The 13,342-nt window shown below is 50.7% G+C and overlaps 1 protein-coding gene across 1 annotated transcript in view; it reads right to left on the bottom strand.

The window, feature by feature from the left end:
- WDPCP (WD repeat containing planar cell polarity effector) overlaps window positions 1-13,342 on the bottom strand; it is a 180,889-nt gene that overhangs the window by 85,903 nt on the left and 81,644 nt on the right. The window contains exons 11-13 of the mRNA XM_068153001.1: window positions 12,227-12,836; window positions 6,352-6,540; window positions 2,875-2,998 (exon numbers count right to left, since the gene is read on the bottom strand). Of these exons, the coding sequence (XP_068009102.1) occupies window positions 2,875-2,998; window positions 6,352-6,540; window positions 12,227-12,836 (923 nt within the window). The remainder of the gene's footprint in view (window positions 1-2,874; window positions 2,999-6,351; window positions 6,541-12,226; window positions 12,837-13,342) is intronic.

Here is a 13,342-nt window from a genome sequence, read left to right as displayed (position 1 = left end):
GAGCTGTAAATGCAGGCTGGCAGCAGAGCCCTGGCTGGCTGGCTCCTGGCAGACAGCTGTGCCCAGGACAGCACTGTGCCTGGGACACTGCAGCGTGCCCAGCTGGCATCCCTTCATACAGGGCCACACACTCCTCACCCTTCCTGCAGCACTCCTGGAGTGCCCCCTGCTTAGCCTACATTCAAACCACTCCAGTCACTTAAGAAACCATCTGAAAGAAAATAAACACCAATTAAGGCAGAGCCACTTTAATGCAGTAAGGATCAGCTTTGGGCATCGTTTCCTTGCTGTCTATCAGACAAATCTCCCATTTCTGAGCATTCCATCCTGTCCTTAGATTATGTCTTCCCAGATAAGCTCCAAGCGTTGCCATCTGTTCCGCAGCCACCGCCTGATCCTATCGCTGCCGTTCGGCTGATGACAAATCCCTCTGACAGCAGGGGAATGGCCAAGGAGCAGTCCTGTGTCCCACAGACCACCCTGGCCCCTTCAAGAGCTGCTCCGGGGGACAGCCAGAAGCCACAGGGACATCAGCCGCACACCTCCTGCCCGTGCCCCACGTTGCCCAGGCGGCAGCTCCCTGTGCGCTAGGGGGGGTTGAGTCAGCACTCAGCTGTGCTCAGCAGCCCCAAGGGCTGGAAGCTCAGCCAGGGCCCCATGCCTCTGCATGCCTGCTAGCATTTGGAAGCAAATCCTGAGTCAGAGGGAATACACCTTTCACTTGCAGATGTAAGAGCACTAGAGTTACACCTCTCAGCAATCTCTGAGGCATTCTTTCCACATCTGTCCTCTGCAGGCAACTGGCCCACAGCCACTGCAGTTGGCCATGGCAGCAACAGATCTTCCCTGCTGGTTTCTAGGAGAAAGGCAAAAGCAGAGCTTGCACCACTATTGTGGCCACAACTGTTAAGATGACTCCAGTGAAAGGCTGTTGCATATTATGCAGCTATTTGGAGCATCCTGCTCAGTAATTTGCCCATCAGAATAGACCTGTTTAGCAGAAAGATGATCCTATTGGGATTCAAAATGCAGAAGGCAGTATAAAATATTTCTCTTTCAGGCTGGGACAAGCACAGCAACCTGCAGTTCCTAGCTTTGCATATGCAGACAGCCTGTGCAGAAGCAGGGAATTGTTTGGGTTGGAAAAGCCCTTCAAGCTTATCCAGCCCAACCATTCTGTAACTCTGCGAAGGCTGGGGCTGAACCGTGGCCCTCAGCACCACATCTCTGCCTCTCTCAAACACCTCCAGGGATGGGCATTCAACCACCTCCCTGGGCAGTCTGTGCAAGTGTCTGAGGACTCTTTTTGTCGGGAAGTTTCTTCTGAGGTCCAACCTAAGCCTCCCCTGGTACAACTTGAGGCCATTTCCTCTTGTTCTAAGGCCATTTCCTTTCATCTTACATATCTAGTCTGGATGAATCACTGATAAAAAGGTGCAGGTCTTCTCACTCTGCCCATCTACACTCTTCAAGAAGGTCCCACACACAGGATCTCATTCAGAAGGAGACATCTCCCCTGGATAGCTCTCAGCTGTACTTGTGGTTGAGCACACAAACTGCTGTATATTGATACTTGTAACTGGTTGAGATTTAGGCTATTGATTGATTTAGAAGGAAAAAGATAGCAATAAAGCAGCAGCCAGTAAATTCCAGCTGAACTTGGTATTGTGACTACTGCCATCTAATCCACAGATAAAGGCAGCATTTAATTCCCTCCTCTTATCTTACTGGCATTGAAAATTCACTGAAAATTACTGACACATTAATTTCTGTGTAAGAACTCTGAGGGTGAGAATAACAAAATCACAGGATCACAGGATGTATCCGGTTGGCAGAGGCCTCCAAGCTCATCCAGGCCAACCCTCCACCCAGCACTGCAGGGTCACCACCAAACCATGTCCCTAAGCACAGCTCTACAGGCTGCTGGAACACCCCCAGGGATGGTGACTGCAGCACTGCCCTGGGCAGACCATTCCAACATCTGAGATCCCTTCCAGTGCAGAAATTCTGCCTGAGATACAGCCTGAGCCTGCCCTGGGGCAGCATGGAACCATTGCCTCTGCTCCTGTCTCTTGCCACTAAGGAGCAGAGGCTGCTCCCTCCTCACTCCAACCTCCCTTCAGGGAGCTGTAGAGAGCAAGAAGGTCTCCCTCAGACTCCTCTTCTCCAGCCTGAAAACTCCCAGCTCCCTCAGCCCCTCCTCTAGCCCAGGGGCTCCAGGCCCTTCTCCAGCCTCACTGCTCTGACCTGGACAGGCTGCAATCCCTCAATGTCTTTCCTGGAATGAGGGCCCAGAGCTGAACACAGCACTCGAGGTGTGGCCTCCCCAGTGCTGAGCACAGGGGGATGGTCACCTCCAGTCCCTGCTGCCCACCCTGGTTCTGACCCAAGCCAGGATGCCATTGGCTTTCTTGGCCACCTGGACACAGCCAACACTCCCAGGTCCCACTGTGAGTTGCAGCTTTCCATGCTCAGATTTTGGTGGTGCAGAGTCAGAAATGCCTTGGACTGTGCACCAGCCATTGGTGCTTGAACATCTCTTTAGAGCTGGAGTTTTCTCCCACTTTGTAAGCTGTTTCAGCAGCTCATCTGCAAGCAGCTGGCAATCTCTCAGAGGCATGCCTTCCTTTTTCCATCAAGCTACAAGGGGAAGGGTGATTCACTTTAAGTGTATTGACGATAGATGAGCTCTGCACAGCGTTTTACCTGCAATGCTCTACATGAAAGGCACCAAGTGCAAGTCAAACAAACAGTCACAATGAATGCATTTTTTTCAGGGGTGGTCCTCCTGGAAAATGTTAACCACATGAAAGCAGGCAGTTATGGAAATATGCAATTAATGTGAAGTTGATAGAGGCTGAAACTGTCATTCACCTGAGCAGGTGGTGGAAGAACCTTCTTACATATCTGCTGACGGGGTCCCTGTACTCCAGCACGGTTGAATCCAAGAGGGGTCTTGTTGGAGCATAAAAGGTTCCAAGGCTTGCCTGGAGCTGTGCTGTGGAGTTCAAACGGAGCAGCAATGAAAACATGTGGAACTGTTTCAATTACAACAGGTTGCTCATGTTTGCAGTCAGTCAAAATTCCTCAGACTGATGAAATGTGATGTGGTTGTAGGACAGAGGAAAGGAAAACGTGACAGATTGTACCGACACAGAGCCGCACAGAAACTTTCACTGGGAGCCCGAGCTGACAGTGACTCTGAGCAACAAAAGCTGTCAGAAGGTTGAGGACTGTAGCACATCGAGTTCTCATCAGCAGTGTACAATTAAAAGTGACTCAAAAGGGGTATACAGTTTGAACAAGTTTGTCCAGTAGAGATCAACTCTCAATTAGCTCAAATTGCCTTTGTCCTCTTGGGCAAACAACAAGGAAGTTGAGTTTTGCAGGGATTACTCTGTTAGGTCAGCAGGTGACAGAACCCTTCCAGTGATGGCCTTGAGGTCTAAGGAAGCTCCTTCAGCACACAGTTCTTTAAAAAGCTTTAAATGAAAAGGTGCAGAAGGCCAAAGGGTTTGACTCTCCTCCAGTGTGCAGTGGTGGGAAGCAGGATAACCTCTCCTATAACCAACAAAAGCAAGCCTTTTTGCTACAGAAGCTGTCTCTGTTTTCAATGCTGCCACACTCCACAGCTGGAGCCCTTGGTGTGATCCACTGCAGGTTTGTAAGACAAAATCATAAATGACAGAAGACAGGCTCTGCTGGAGGGAAAGCCAATGATCAATAAGTGACTTCTCCCTGAGAGGTAACATCTGGCACAAGCACAGGCAGAATTTGCCATGGCTTCCAGTTCCAGAGCGAGTGTGCAGACTTTGTGTGGACACAAAGAGCAGCACAAAAGCTTCACCTAACATAGAACATAAATGCAAAATAGAACCTAATGTCTCCTTAGGCAGACAAAACCTCACTGACTTCTTGTTGCTGGCTTCTGTTTGCAGCAGCCATTCCTGTTAGTGATCTGGAATAAAACTAGAAGTGGGGAGATTCAGGTTGGATGTTAGGAAGAAGTTCTCCCCCATGAGGGTGGTGAGACACTGGCACAGGTTGCCCAGGGAGGAGGTGGAAGTCCCATCCCTGGAGGTTTTTAAGGGCAGGCTGGATGTGGCATTGAGCAACCTGATGTAGTGTGAAGTGTCCCTGCCCATGGAAGGCAAGATTGGAACCAGCTGATCCTTGAGGTCCCTTCCAGCCCTGACAATTCTATGATCAGGGTTCTGTATTTCCAGGCAATGCTTACCTTTTGTTTTATGAGGCCTGAGAGGACTTAAAAGTGCCAAGAGGGCTGTGTTAGGAAAGCTGCTGGGGAAGGAGGGTTTGCATTATCTTTAGACAGCAAGGTGAGCTGAACTTTAGAGGTGTTTTCTTTCCAAGCAGCAGTGATTTAGATTAAAACAGAGTGGAGCAAACTCAAGCCAGGCTGCCTTGCCGGTGCCATGCTTGTGGCAGCAGCATGGTTTGTCCTTGGGAGATATTTCAGTGCGCATGGAGTACCAGGAGCTACCAGCACAGTTATGGATTCATTAGGCAGCCCAGCTTGCTGCTGAAGGCAGAATACAGATCTCATAGGGAACTGCCCCATTGCTATAAATAAAAGGCCCCACTGGGTTTTGTTAATCTAAAAGGGAAGCAAACAAATTACCATGCCAAATCTGTCAGATCCACCTCGAGTAACTTCTGGGCAGAGTGAAATTCAACCTGCTGCAAGCAGGGAGCTACACGGGGGGAACCACACAGACAGCTGCTTATCATGTGCATATTTTCAGCAGAGTTTGCAAACCAGTCCTTTTAAAAGCATGCTCCATTTCGAGTGGCCAGGCTGTGCTTGCAATGCAGAGCTGCTTCTTTAATCAGATCCCCCCAAACGGGAGAGCTGATGGTTTGGCAGCCATGCAGGACACCTCGGAGTTTTTCTATCATCAAACACACCAGAATCCTAAGTATTCTTTCTTGCCACAAAAGATGCCTGATCCCCAGCTGTCTGCCTGCTAGACTGGAGGATAACACCTTCAATAAATCAAGGCATTTCAAATCTGGAAGTCTATTGAGTTTCAAGACAGACAGCAAATCAAGAGGAAGGCATCACACCAGGATTCAGCAGAGATGAGGCTCAACCTAAAATTTATCATTTCTTGCGTGGGAACCCAACTCCTGCTGCAGGGGGGCAGAAGATTACAGTGAGGACAGATGCTGTAATCCTAAAGGAGGCAGCAGAGGATAGTCTATTCAAATCCTTTGGCTCTTGTGATGAAAGAGAGACCCTTCAAAACCACCTACAAACCAGGCTGATATCTGTTGCCCCTGCTGCAAGCAAACGTCCCACCTCGGGCTGCTGCTGGCTCAGTGCAAACACATCACAGATGCTTGGCTGCTGCACTCACTCACACCAGCCTGCAACACCAGCTGCATTGGTGTCATGTAGCAAAGTGACAAGAAGGTGGGAAATAGAAGTCACACCACTGCCACACACATAATAAAATATGCATTGTTTTATCATCATTATTCATAGAACTTCAGAATGGCTCAGGTTGGAAGAGACCTCAGAGCTCATTTACTCCAACCCCCTGCCATGGGCAGGGACACCTCTCAACCAGACTCAGCTGCTCAAGGCCTCATCCAGCCTGGCTTTCATCACCTCCAGGGAGGAGGCAGCCACAGCCTCCCTGGGCAGCCTGTGCCAGACTCTCACCACCCTCCTACTGAAGAGCTTCTTCCTAAGCTGCAGTCTAACCCTGCTCTCCCTCAGCTTGTCCTGTCTCTTCACTCATCCCTTGCTTTGTCATGTCTCTAGACACCCTCAGGAAAAGTCCCTCTGCAGCCTTCCTGCAGGATCCCTTCAGGTACTGGAAAGCAGCTCTAAGGTCCCCGGAGCCTTCTCTTCTCCAGGCTGAACACCCCCAGCTTCCTCAGCCTGTGCTCACAGCAGAGCTGCCCCAGCCCTTGGATCATTTTTGTGGCCTCCTCTGGCCTCACTCCAGCAGCTCTGTGTCCTTCTTCTGCTGGGGACACCAGAACTGGAGGCAGGATTGCAGGTGGGGTCTCAGCAGAGCACAGTCAAAAAGCAGAATCCCCTCTCTTGCCCTACTGCCCACATTCCTCTGGCTGCAGCCCAGCACACAGCTGCCTGGTGGTCTGCATGAAGACACTGCTGGCCCCTGGCAAGCTGCTCAGCAACCAACACCTCCAAGCCTTTTTCTTCAGAGCTGCTCTCAACCCACTCTGCAGCCAGCCTGGTTTTGAGCCTGGCCCAGCCTGGCCTCCTGTATATGTATATATAATCAACGTATCCTCATAACCCATGTTGGGGCTACAGAGACACCACAAAACCACACTGAAATCCAACCAGCCCCTTACCTTCTCTGTCTGGTGTCAGCTTCTGTTTGAGGAGGTGATTGACAATGGCAGTCAAGCAGATGTAACACTGGGGGCCCATTGTGTTCCAGTTCATGGTGTTCAGGAGACTGACTGCCTCCTGCATCTCATCGTAACGGATGTACTGCTGGATGATCTCCACAGGGCCCAGCTGTCCTCTGGTCATCACACCTTGACAGGGAACATCCAAACCAAAGACACTGCTGTGAGGATGGAAACCAGCACAGGTGAAAAAATGATTGCTGGTGGTTAAAAAGGGCAGGTTTAAGTTAATGGGTTCACCTTGAAACTGTTAGGTGAGATACCTCCTCCTCCTCTTGGGACACTGAGCTGAAGGTGCTTTGGACGCAAAGCACAATCACCACTGAACCTCACACCTGGAGGCTTGAGTTGATGTGACCAACATCACACAGCTAGGTTTGGTTAAAACAGTGGCAGGAAAAGTTTATTCCCAGTCTGCAGGTAACAAATTCATGTTCCAAGCACCTCCTTCCTGGAGCAAAATACTGCTGGGCAACACCAAAACCCAGGAGGAAACCCCAGGAATGAACCTATGAGTACAGCTCAAACATAGAAAGGTGCACTACTGGAACTGCTCTAAAACTTCCTTCAGGCTTGGCAAAGTTATCCAAGTGGAGCATTACTTCTGAGACTGACTTTCTGAGCATTACTTACTGCAAGACATCATCAGTTAGGGACATCTCAATTACAGTTGCAGATGAAACCAAGAATATGCCATAAGACAAAAATGGCAGCAGTGTGTTGCTGCCTGCAAGGGAACGTGATTGACCTACAGCACTCCAGCAGGAGGAATGAGAAGCCTCCAAACTTTCCTTGAAATGTAGGTCTCAGCTTGTGAACTGAAAAGGTAACTGAAAGCCTGCAGAATCCTGCTATTGATTATCATAGAACCAGAGAATTGTTTGGGTTGGAAAACCCCTCCAAGATCATCCAGTCCAACCATAAGCCCAATACCACCATGGCCACTAAACCGTGGCCCCGAGTGCCATGGCCACACATTTCTTGAACACCTCCAGGGATGGAGACTCCACCACCTCCCTGGGCAGCCTCTGCCAATCTCTGACCACCCTTGCAGCAAAGAAATTCTTCCTAATCTCCAACCTAAACCTCCCCTGGGGCAACTTGAGGCCATTTCCTCTCCTCCTAACACTTGATACTAGGGGCCAGAGCCCAAGCCCCATCCGGCTCCAGCCTTCTCTCAATGAGCTGTAGAGAGCAATGAGGTCTCCTCTCAGCCTCCTCTTCTCCAGACTGAACATCCCCAGGTCCCTCAGCTGTTCCTCCCCAGCCCCGTTCTCCAGACCTTTCCCCAGCTTCCTTGCCCCCCTCTGGACCCTCTCCAGCCCTTCAATGTCCTTCTTGCACTGAGGGCCCAGAACTGAGCCCAGCACTGCAGGTGTGGCCTCCCCAGTGCTGAGTGCAGGAGGACAATCCCTGCCCTGCTCCTGCTGCCCACACCATTGCTGATCCAGGCCAGGCTGCTGGTGGCCTCCTTGCCCACCTGGGCACCCCCTGGCTCATCTCTAGCCAGCTGCCCACCAACACCCCCAGGGCTTTCTCTGCTGGGCACTTTCCAGCTACTCTGCCCCAAGCATGGAGCCCTCATGGGATTGTTGTGCCCCAAGTGCAGGACACAGCCCTTGGCCTTCTTGGATCTCATCCTATGAGCCTCAGCCCATGGATGCAGCTTGTGCAGGTCCCTCTGCAGAGCCTTCCTACCCTCCATCAGCTCCCTACTCCCTCACAGCTCAGAGTCATCTGCAAACTGAGGGTGCACTCAAGTCCCTTTTGCAGCTTGCCGATGAAGATGTTAAGCAGACATTGTCCCTGCTGACCCACTGATAGTGTGACACACCTTCAGCAGCTCTTGCTTGCTTTGGCTCACTGTGCTGGAGTATTTTTATCACTACTGCTGCAGGTAACAGAAGGAGACCAGAAGAGATGTAGAGTTCCTCTCTCTTTGAATGAAAACACAATGCTCTGCAGTTAATTGGCTCAGTTGATATCCTGATCTGCTTTGTCAAAACTCATTTTAAGGCAACACTTCTGATGAGAAAGGGGAATAAGCTGACTTTCCACATTGATATCAAAGACATAGGATGGCTGAGGCAAAAATGTCTGGTAAGACAGAAAGGCAGCCCTGCTCACAACATCTCCATCCATGGTGTTGGTAACTTTGGTTGTCATGTAAATAGGAATGGGGGAAAAAATGTAGAGAAGATCTCACTGCAGCTTGAGGCCAAGGGACCTGCTGAGAACCTGCACACAGGGAGGAGATGCATTGAGAAGAATGCAGCTCATATAGAATTCAGTTTTGTGACAGAGAAACACTTCAGGTTTTCAGTGTCATTAGAGACAAGCCATGGGGCTCCTGGATTTCACTTGACATCTGCACAGATGGAAGCCAGTGGACACCACACTATGCAATAGCCATGCCTCACCTGGCCATGGGCCACAACATTTCACACAATCACAAAATGCTCTGGGTTGTAAGGGACCTCCAAAGGTCATCAAGTCCAACTCCATCTGCAGCAAGCAGGGGCACCCTCCACTAGCTGAGGTTGCCCAGAACCCTGTCCAGCCTCCCCTTGAATATCTCACTGCCGTGCTTGGCTGCGCTCCTCCCAAGTGTTTTGTGTTTTTCAGGTGTTACATAAGTTGGGCAACCTTCACCTTAATCACTAAGTGAAGATGAAAATGCTTATTTGCATGCTAATTAAACCTAATATTATCTTGAGAATGCCTTTGGAGGCCAGCAGTGCTGAACCACTGCCACCAATACCAAGGCTGGCATTGTTCCACGTCTGGGTTGCCATCGAGGACACGAAGCTGCAATGCCTTTGAAAATGAGGCTGCCATTAGGCACCAAAAACCTGTGCCATCGATTTTCCAGGAGAAACTGAGTAAGAGTCTGCTCCTGGAATAAATGAGAATGGAGAATCCACAGAACTCAGCCAAAATCAGAATACATCTACTGGAAGTTCAAACCAGATTTGCCTGTTCTCATGGAGAGGGCTTCTTCACAGAGCTGGGGAAGGGTCTGGAGAAGAGGGCTGGGGAGGAGCAGCTGAGGGAGCTGGGGGTGTTCAGTCTGGAGAAGAGGAGGCTGAGGGGAGACCTCATTGCTCTCTGCAGCTCCCTGAAAGGAGATTGGAGCCAGGTGGGGGTTGGCCTCTTCTCCCAAGGAACAAGTGACAGGAGGAGAGGAAGTGGCCTCAGGTTGCCCCAGGGGAGGCTCAGGTTGGAGATTAGGAAAAACGTCTTTGCTGCAAGAGTGGTCAGAGATAGAAACAGGCTGCCCAGGGAGGTGGTGGAGTCACCACACCTGCAAGGGTTCCAGAAATCTGTGGACATGGCTCTTTAGGACATGGTTTAATGGTCTTGGTGGTCTTTGGCTGATGGTTGGACTTAGTGACCTCAGAGGTCTTTTCCAACCCAAACAATTCTACAGGACTTTTGTGGCAAACAATTCCAAGCCATCAGGGATTTGATTTCAGTCCTGAAGGTCTGTCTGGGTTTTGCTGCCACCGACCACTACAGTGCTTGTGCGAGGGTTGTGTGTGGATGTGTGAGGATGTGTGGGGAATAGTGTGGCCAGCAGGAGCAGGGAAGTCATTATGCCCCTGTACTCTGCACTGGTTAGGCCACACCTTGAGTATTGTGTCCAGTTCTGGGCCCCTCATTTTAAGAAGGACATCGAAACACTTGAACATGTCCAGAGAAGGGCAACAAGGCTGGGGAGAGGCCTTGAGCATGGCCCTGTGAGGAGAGGCTGAGGGAGCTGGGATTATTTAGCCTGGAGAAGAGGAGGCTCAGGGGAGACCTCATTGCGCTCTACAACTACCTGAGGGGTGGTTGTGGCCAGGAAGGGGTTGGTCTCTTCTCCCAGGCAACCAGCACCAGAACAAGGGGACACAGTCTCAAGCTGCACCAGGGGAAGTTTAGACTGGAGGTGAGGAGGAAGTTCTTCACCGAGCGAGTCATTCATCATTGGAACAGGTTGCCCAGGGAGGTGGTGGAGTCACCATCCCTGGAGGCGTTCAAGAGGAGATTGGACATGGCACTTGGTGCCACGGTCTAGTCATGGGGTCTGTGTTGATAGGTTGGACTTGATGATCCTCGAGGTCCTTTCCAACCTAAGTTATACAAAGGTATATCTGCATTGCTAGCAAAAGAGCAGCCCCCCAAAGTCCTGTGAGGCTGGGAAGAGAGGCTGGTCAATCCACACAGCATCCCCTTGGCAGCATGGAGAGCTGAGAAGAAGAGGGACAAGGCTGGGAACCAGGATGCTGTAGGGAATATTTTTGCACAGCGGACCATGAAGAAGAAGAGAGGGAGGGAGGAGGGACAGAGAGAATTCTGCTTTCTTGCTCAAATACATTTGACAGCAATTATACAGAATGAGTTTTAAAATGTGATAACTTTCAGCTGTAGAGGTCAACATCTTCCCATTTGGATGCCTGACTTCTCCTGGGCAGGCGCTTCCAGGCAACCTGCTCGGGAAAGGAGGTGACGGCCAACTCACTGCCTAATTGATTTAGGAACGGTGCCCAGGGAGACAGTCCAATTAAGTTTACAAGCTGTCAATTAGCAGGAAAGGCCTCTAAATCCCTGCACTGAGAGCCTGCCTGCCTTCATAAGAGCATAAATGGGCTAAAGATAGCAAGAGGAAAGCTGTGCCTGCTGGAAAGCTGTTGTGAGGAAACCCCACAAGGGAGGACCGGAGAAAAGCAAGGTAGATGTGGGGAGAGTGCCTTCTGCCTGACAGCTAAGAGGTAATTCAGAGGGTTTTTTTGTAATGGCCAGCATGTACAAACACATCACATAGCTGTGCTAATTAGTGGTCTGGGGAACTCTTCCACCATGGACCTGCCACTGAACAGAATGCAGCTGAAGACTCTCACAAGAAATGCTGAGCTGCACACAGGGTTGTTGTGGCCAACAGCAATCATCTGGATCACTCCTCTAGAAACTCTACAGCTAGGAGTCAACCCAAAGCTGCTGTCACTAACATCCCATAATGTTAATGGATGTTTTTGCAGTGGCACACTTAGCTAAGTTTTTCAAAGCCAGCCTTCTAAATGCTTAGCTCCTGCAGGCAGGATTTCCTCCCAGGAGAGCAAGTGTGTGGCTCAGTAAGCAAGGAAAGAGCAGATTTTGTACCCTAGCTTTTCCTAAAGCCAGGATGCATCCTAATTCCATAGCTTTGAGAGAATCCTGGAATGACTCAGGTTGGAAGGAACCTCAGAGCTCATCTACTCCAGCCTCCTGCCATGAGCAGGGACACCTCTAAACCAGACTCAGCTGCTCAAGGTCTCATCCAACCTGGCCTTCATCACCCCCAGAAAGGAGGCAGCCACAGCCTCCCTGGGCAGCCTGTTCCAGAGTCTCACTACCCTCACATTGAAGAACTTCTTCCTCAGCTCCAGCCTAACCCTGCTCTGCCTCAGCTTCAAACCATTCTCCCTTGTCCTGTCTCTAGACACCCTCATGTAAAGCCCCTCTGCAGCCTTCCTCTAGGATCCCTTCAGGCAGCTCTAAGGTCCCCCTGGAGTCTTCTCTTCTCCAAGGTGCCACTACAACTTAAGGAAAAAATTCTTTGGTGTGAGGGTGCTGATGCCCTGGAACAGGCTGCCCAGAGAGGTTGTGGAGTGTCCTTCCCTGGGGACTTTCCAAACCCACCTGCCCATGTGCCTGGGCAACCCACTCTAGGTGACCTTGCTTTAGCAGAGAAGTTGGACTAGGTGATCTTTCCAAGCCCTGCCATGGAGTGACTCTTTGTGGTTCTGTGCCCCCTTGAGAGCTCAAGGTTTGGTAGAGGTGTTCAGTAACTTACCGAGTTTGAAGTGAAGCACTCCCAAGGGTCCTTTGTCAAATCTAACCAACAACAGATCATGAACATCTGTGCCATCAGTGCTGGCAGGTGGAACCTGAGGAGCAGCCCACTGGATCTGGATGAGGCTGCTAGGCACATCAAAGTGCTTGCTGAACTGCAGAGTGGCCTCGGGGGAATATTCTTGTGCCAGGAGCTGAATTTTAAGTGGGGACAGTGCAGTGTCAAACAGCTGCAGCTCCCCCTGAGAGCTGCCCACCACCAGCACAGCTCCAGAAGGGTGGCAGGCGATGGAAGCAGGCAGCAGCTCTGCTCGGGCCGACAGAGTCACTTGGTTGTAAGCTTCGTAGAGGACTAGTGAGGAATCCGCACAGCCCAAGACCACTTTGTCTTCTGTAACATCTCTGCAGCAGCTGATGGCCTTGGCTGGCAGCGGTATCCTGGTGACTGCCACACACTGAAGTTTGTTCCTGAGGCACTTGTAGAGGCAGATGTCAGCCATGGGCTCCTTGTCTGCAGAGAGGGAGCACTCCACAGTGTACACCTGCTGAGGCTGGCTCCTGCTGAAGCCAACAGCCAGGGGGTCCCACTCCATGCGGACGTAACTCAGCACCTGAAACACATCCAGAGGTGCTGCTGGTCATCTCTAACCATGTAGCCTGACTGAGGAGCAAAAAAGCTGCAAAGGCTTTCTCATGGCTCAGTAAGCTGAAACAAACACCTTTTGGACATGGACTTCTAAAATCCATTAGTCTGGTTCCATTTAAAAGTCCTGCACTATGCTCTGAGCCATATTGGTTTTTTGTCCTGGCTATGCAATAGGTTAGCAGAAGAGAAGATAAAAGGGGATGGCACTAACAGTGAGGAGAGATGACAGTGAGGATGGGGAGCCACTGGCACAGGTTGCTCAGGGAGGCTGTGGCTGCCTCCTCCCTGGAGGTGTTCAAGGCCAGGCAGGATGAGGCTTTGAGCAATCTGGGCTGGTGGGAGGTGTCCCTGCCCATGGCAGGGGTTCAGAACTGGATGATCTTTAAGATCCCTTCCAACTCAAACCATTCTGTGATTCCATGACCAATCCAAAAGAGTAAGTGATTGTTCACAAGGAGGTGGGGGAAAATC

Source organism: Melanerpes formicivorus, unplaced genomic scaffold, assembly GCF_026170545.1.
Source record: "Melanerpes formicivorus ecotype bairdi unplaced genomic scaffold, bMelFor1.0.p_v2 SCAF_25, whole genome shotgun sequence".
Lineage (NCBI taxonomy): Eukaryota > Metazoa > Chordata > Aves > Piciformes > Picidae > Melanerpes > Melanerpes formicivorus.
The sequence above is the reverse complement of the archived record's forward strand: the minus strand, read 5'-3'. Positions and strand labels throughout refer to the sequence as shown.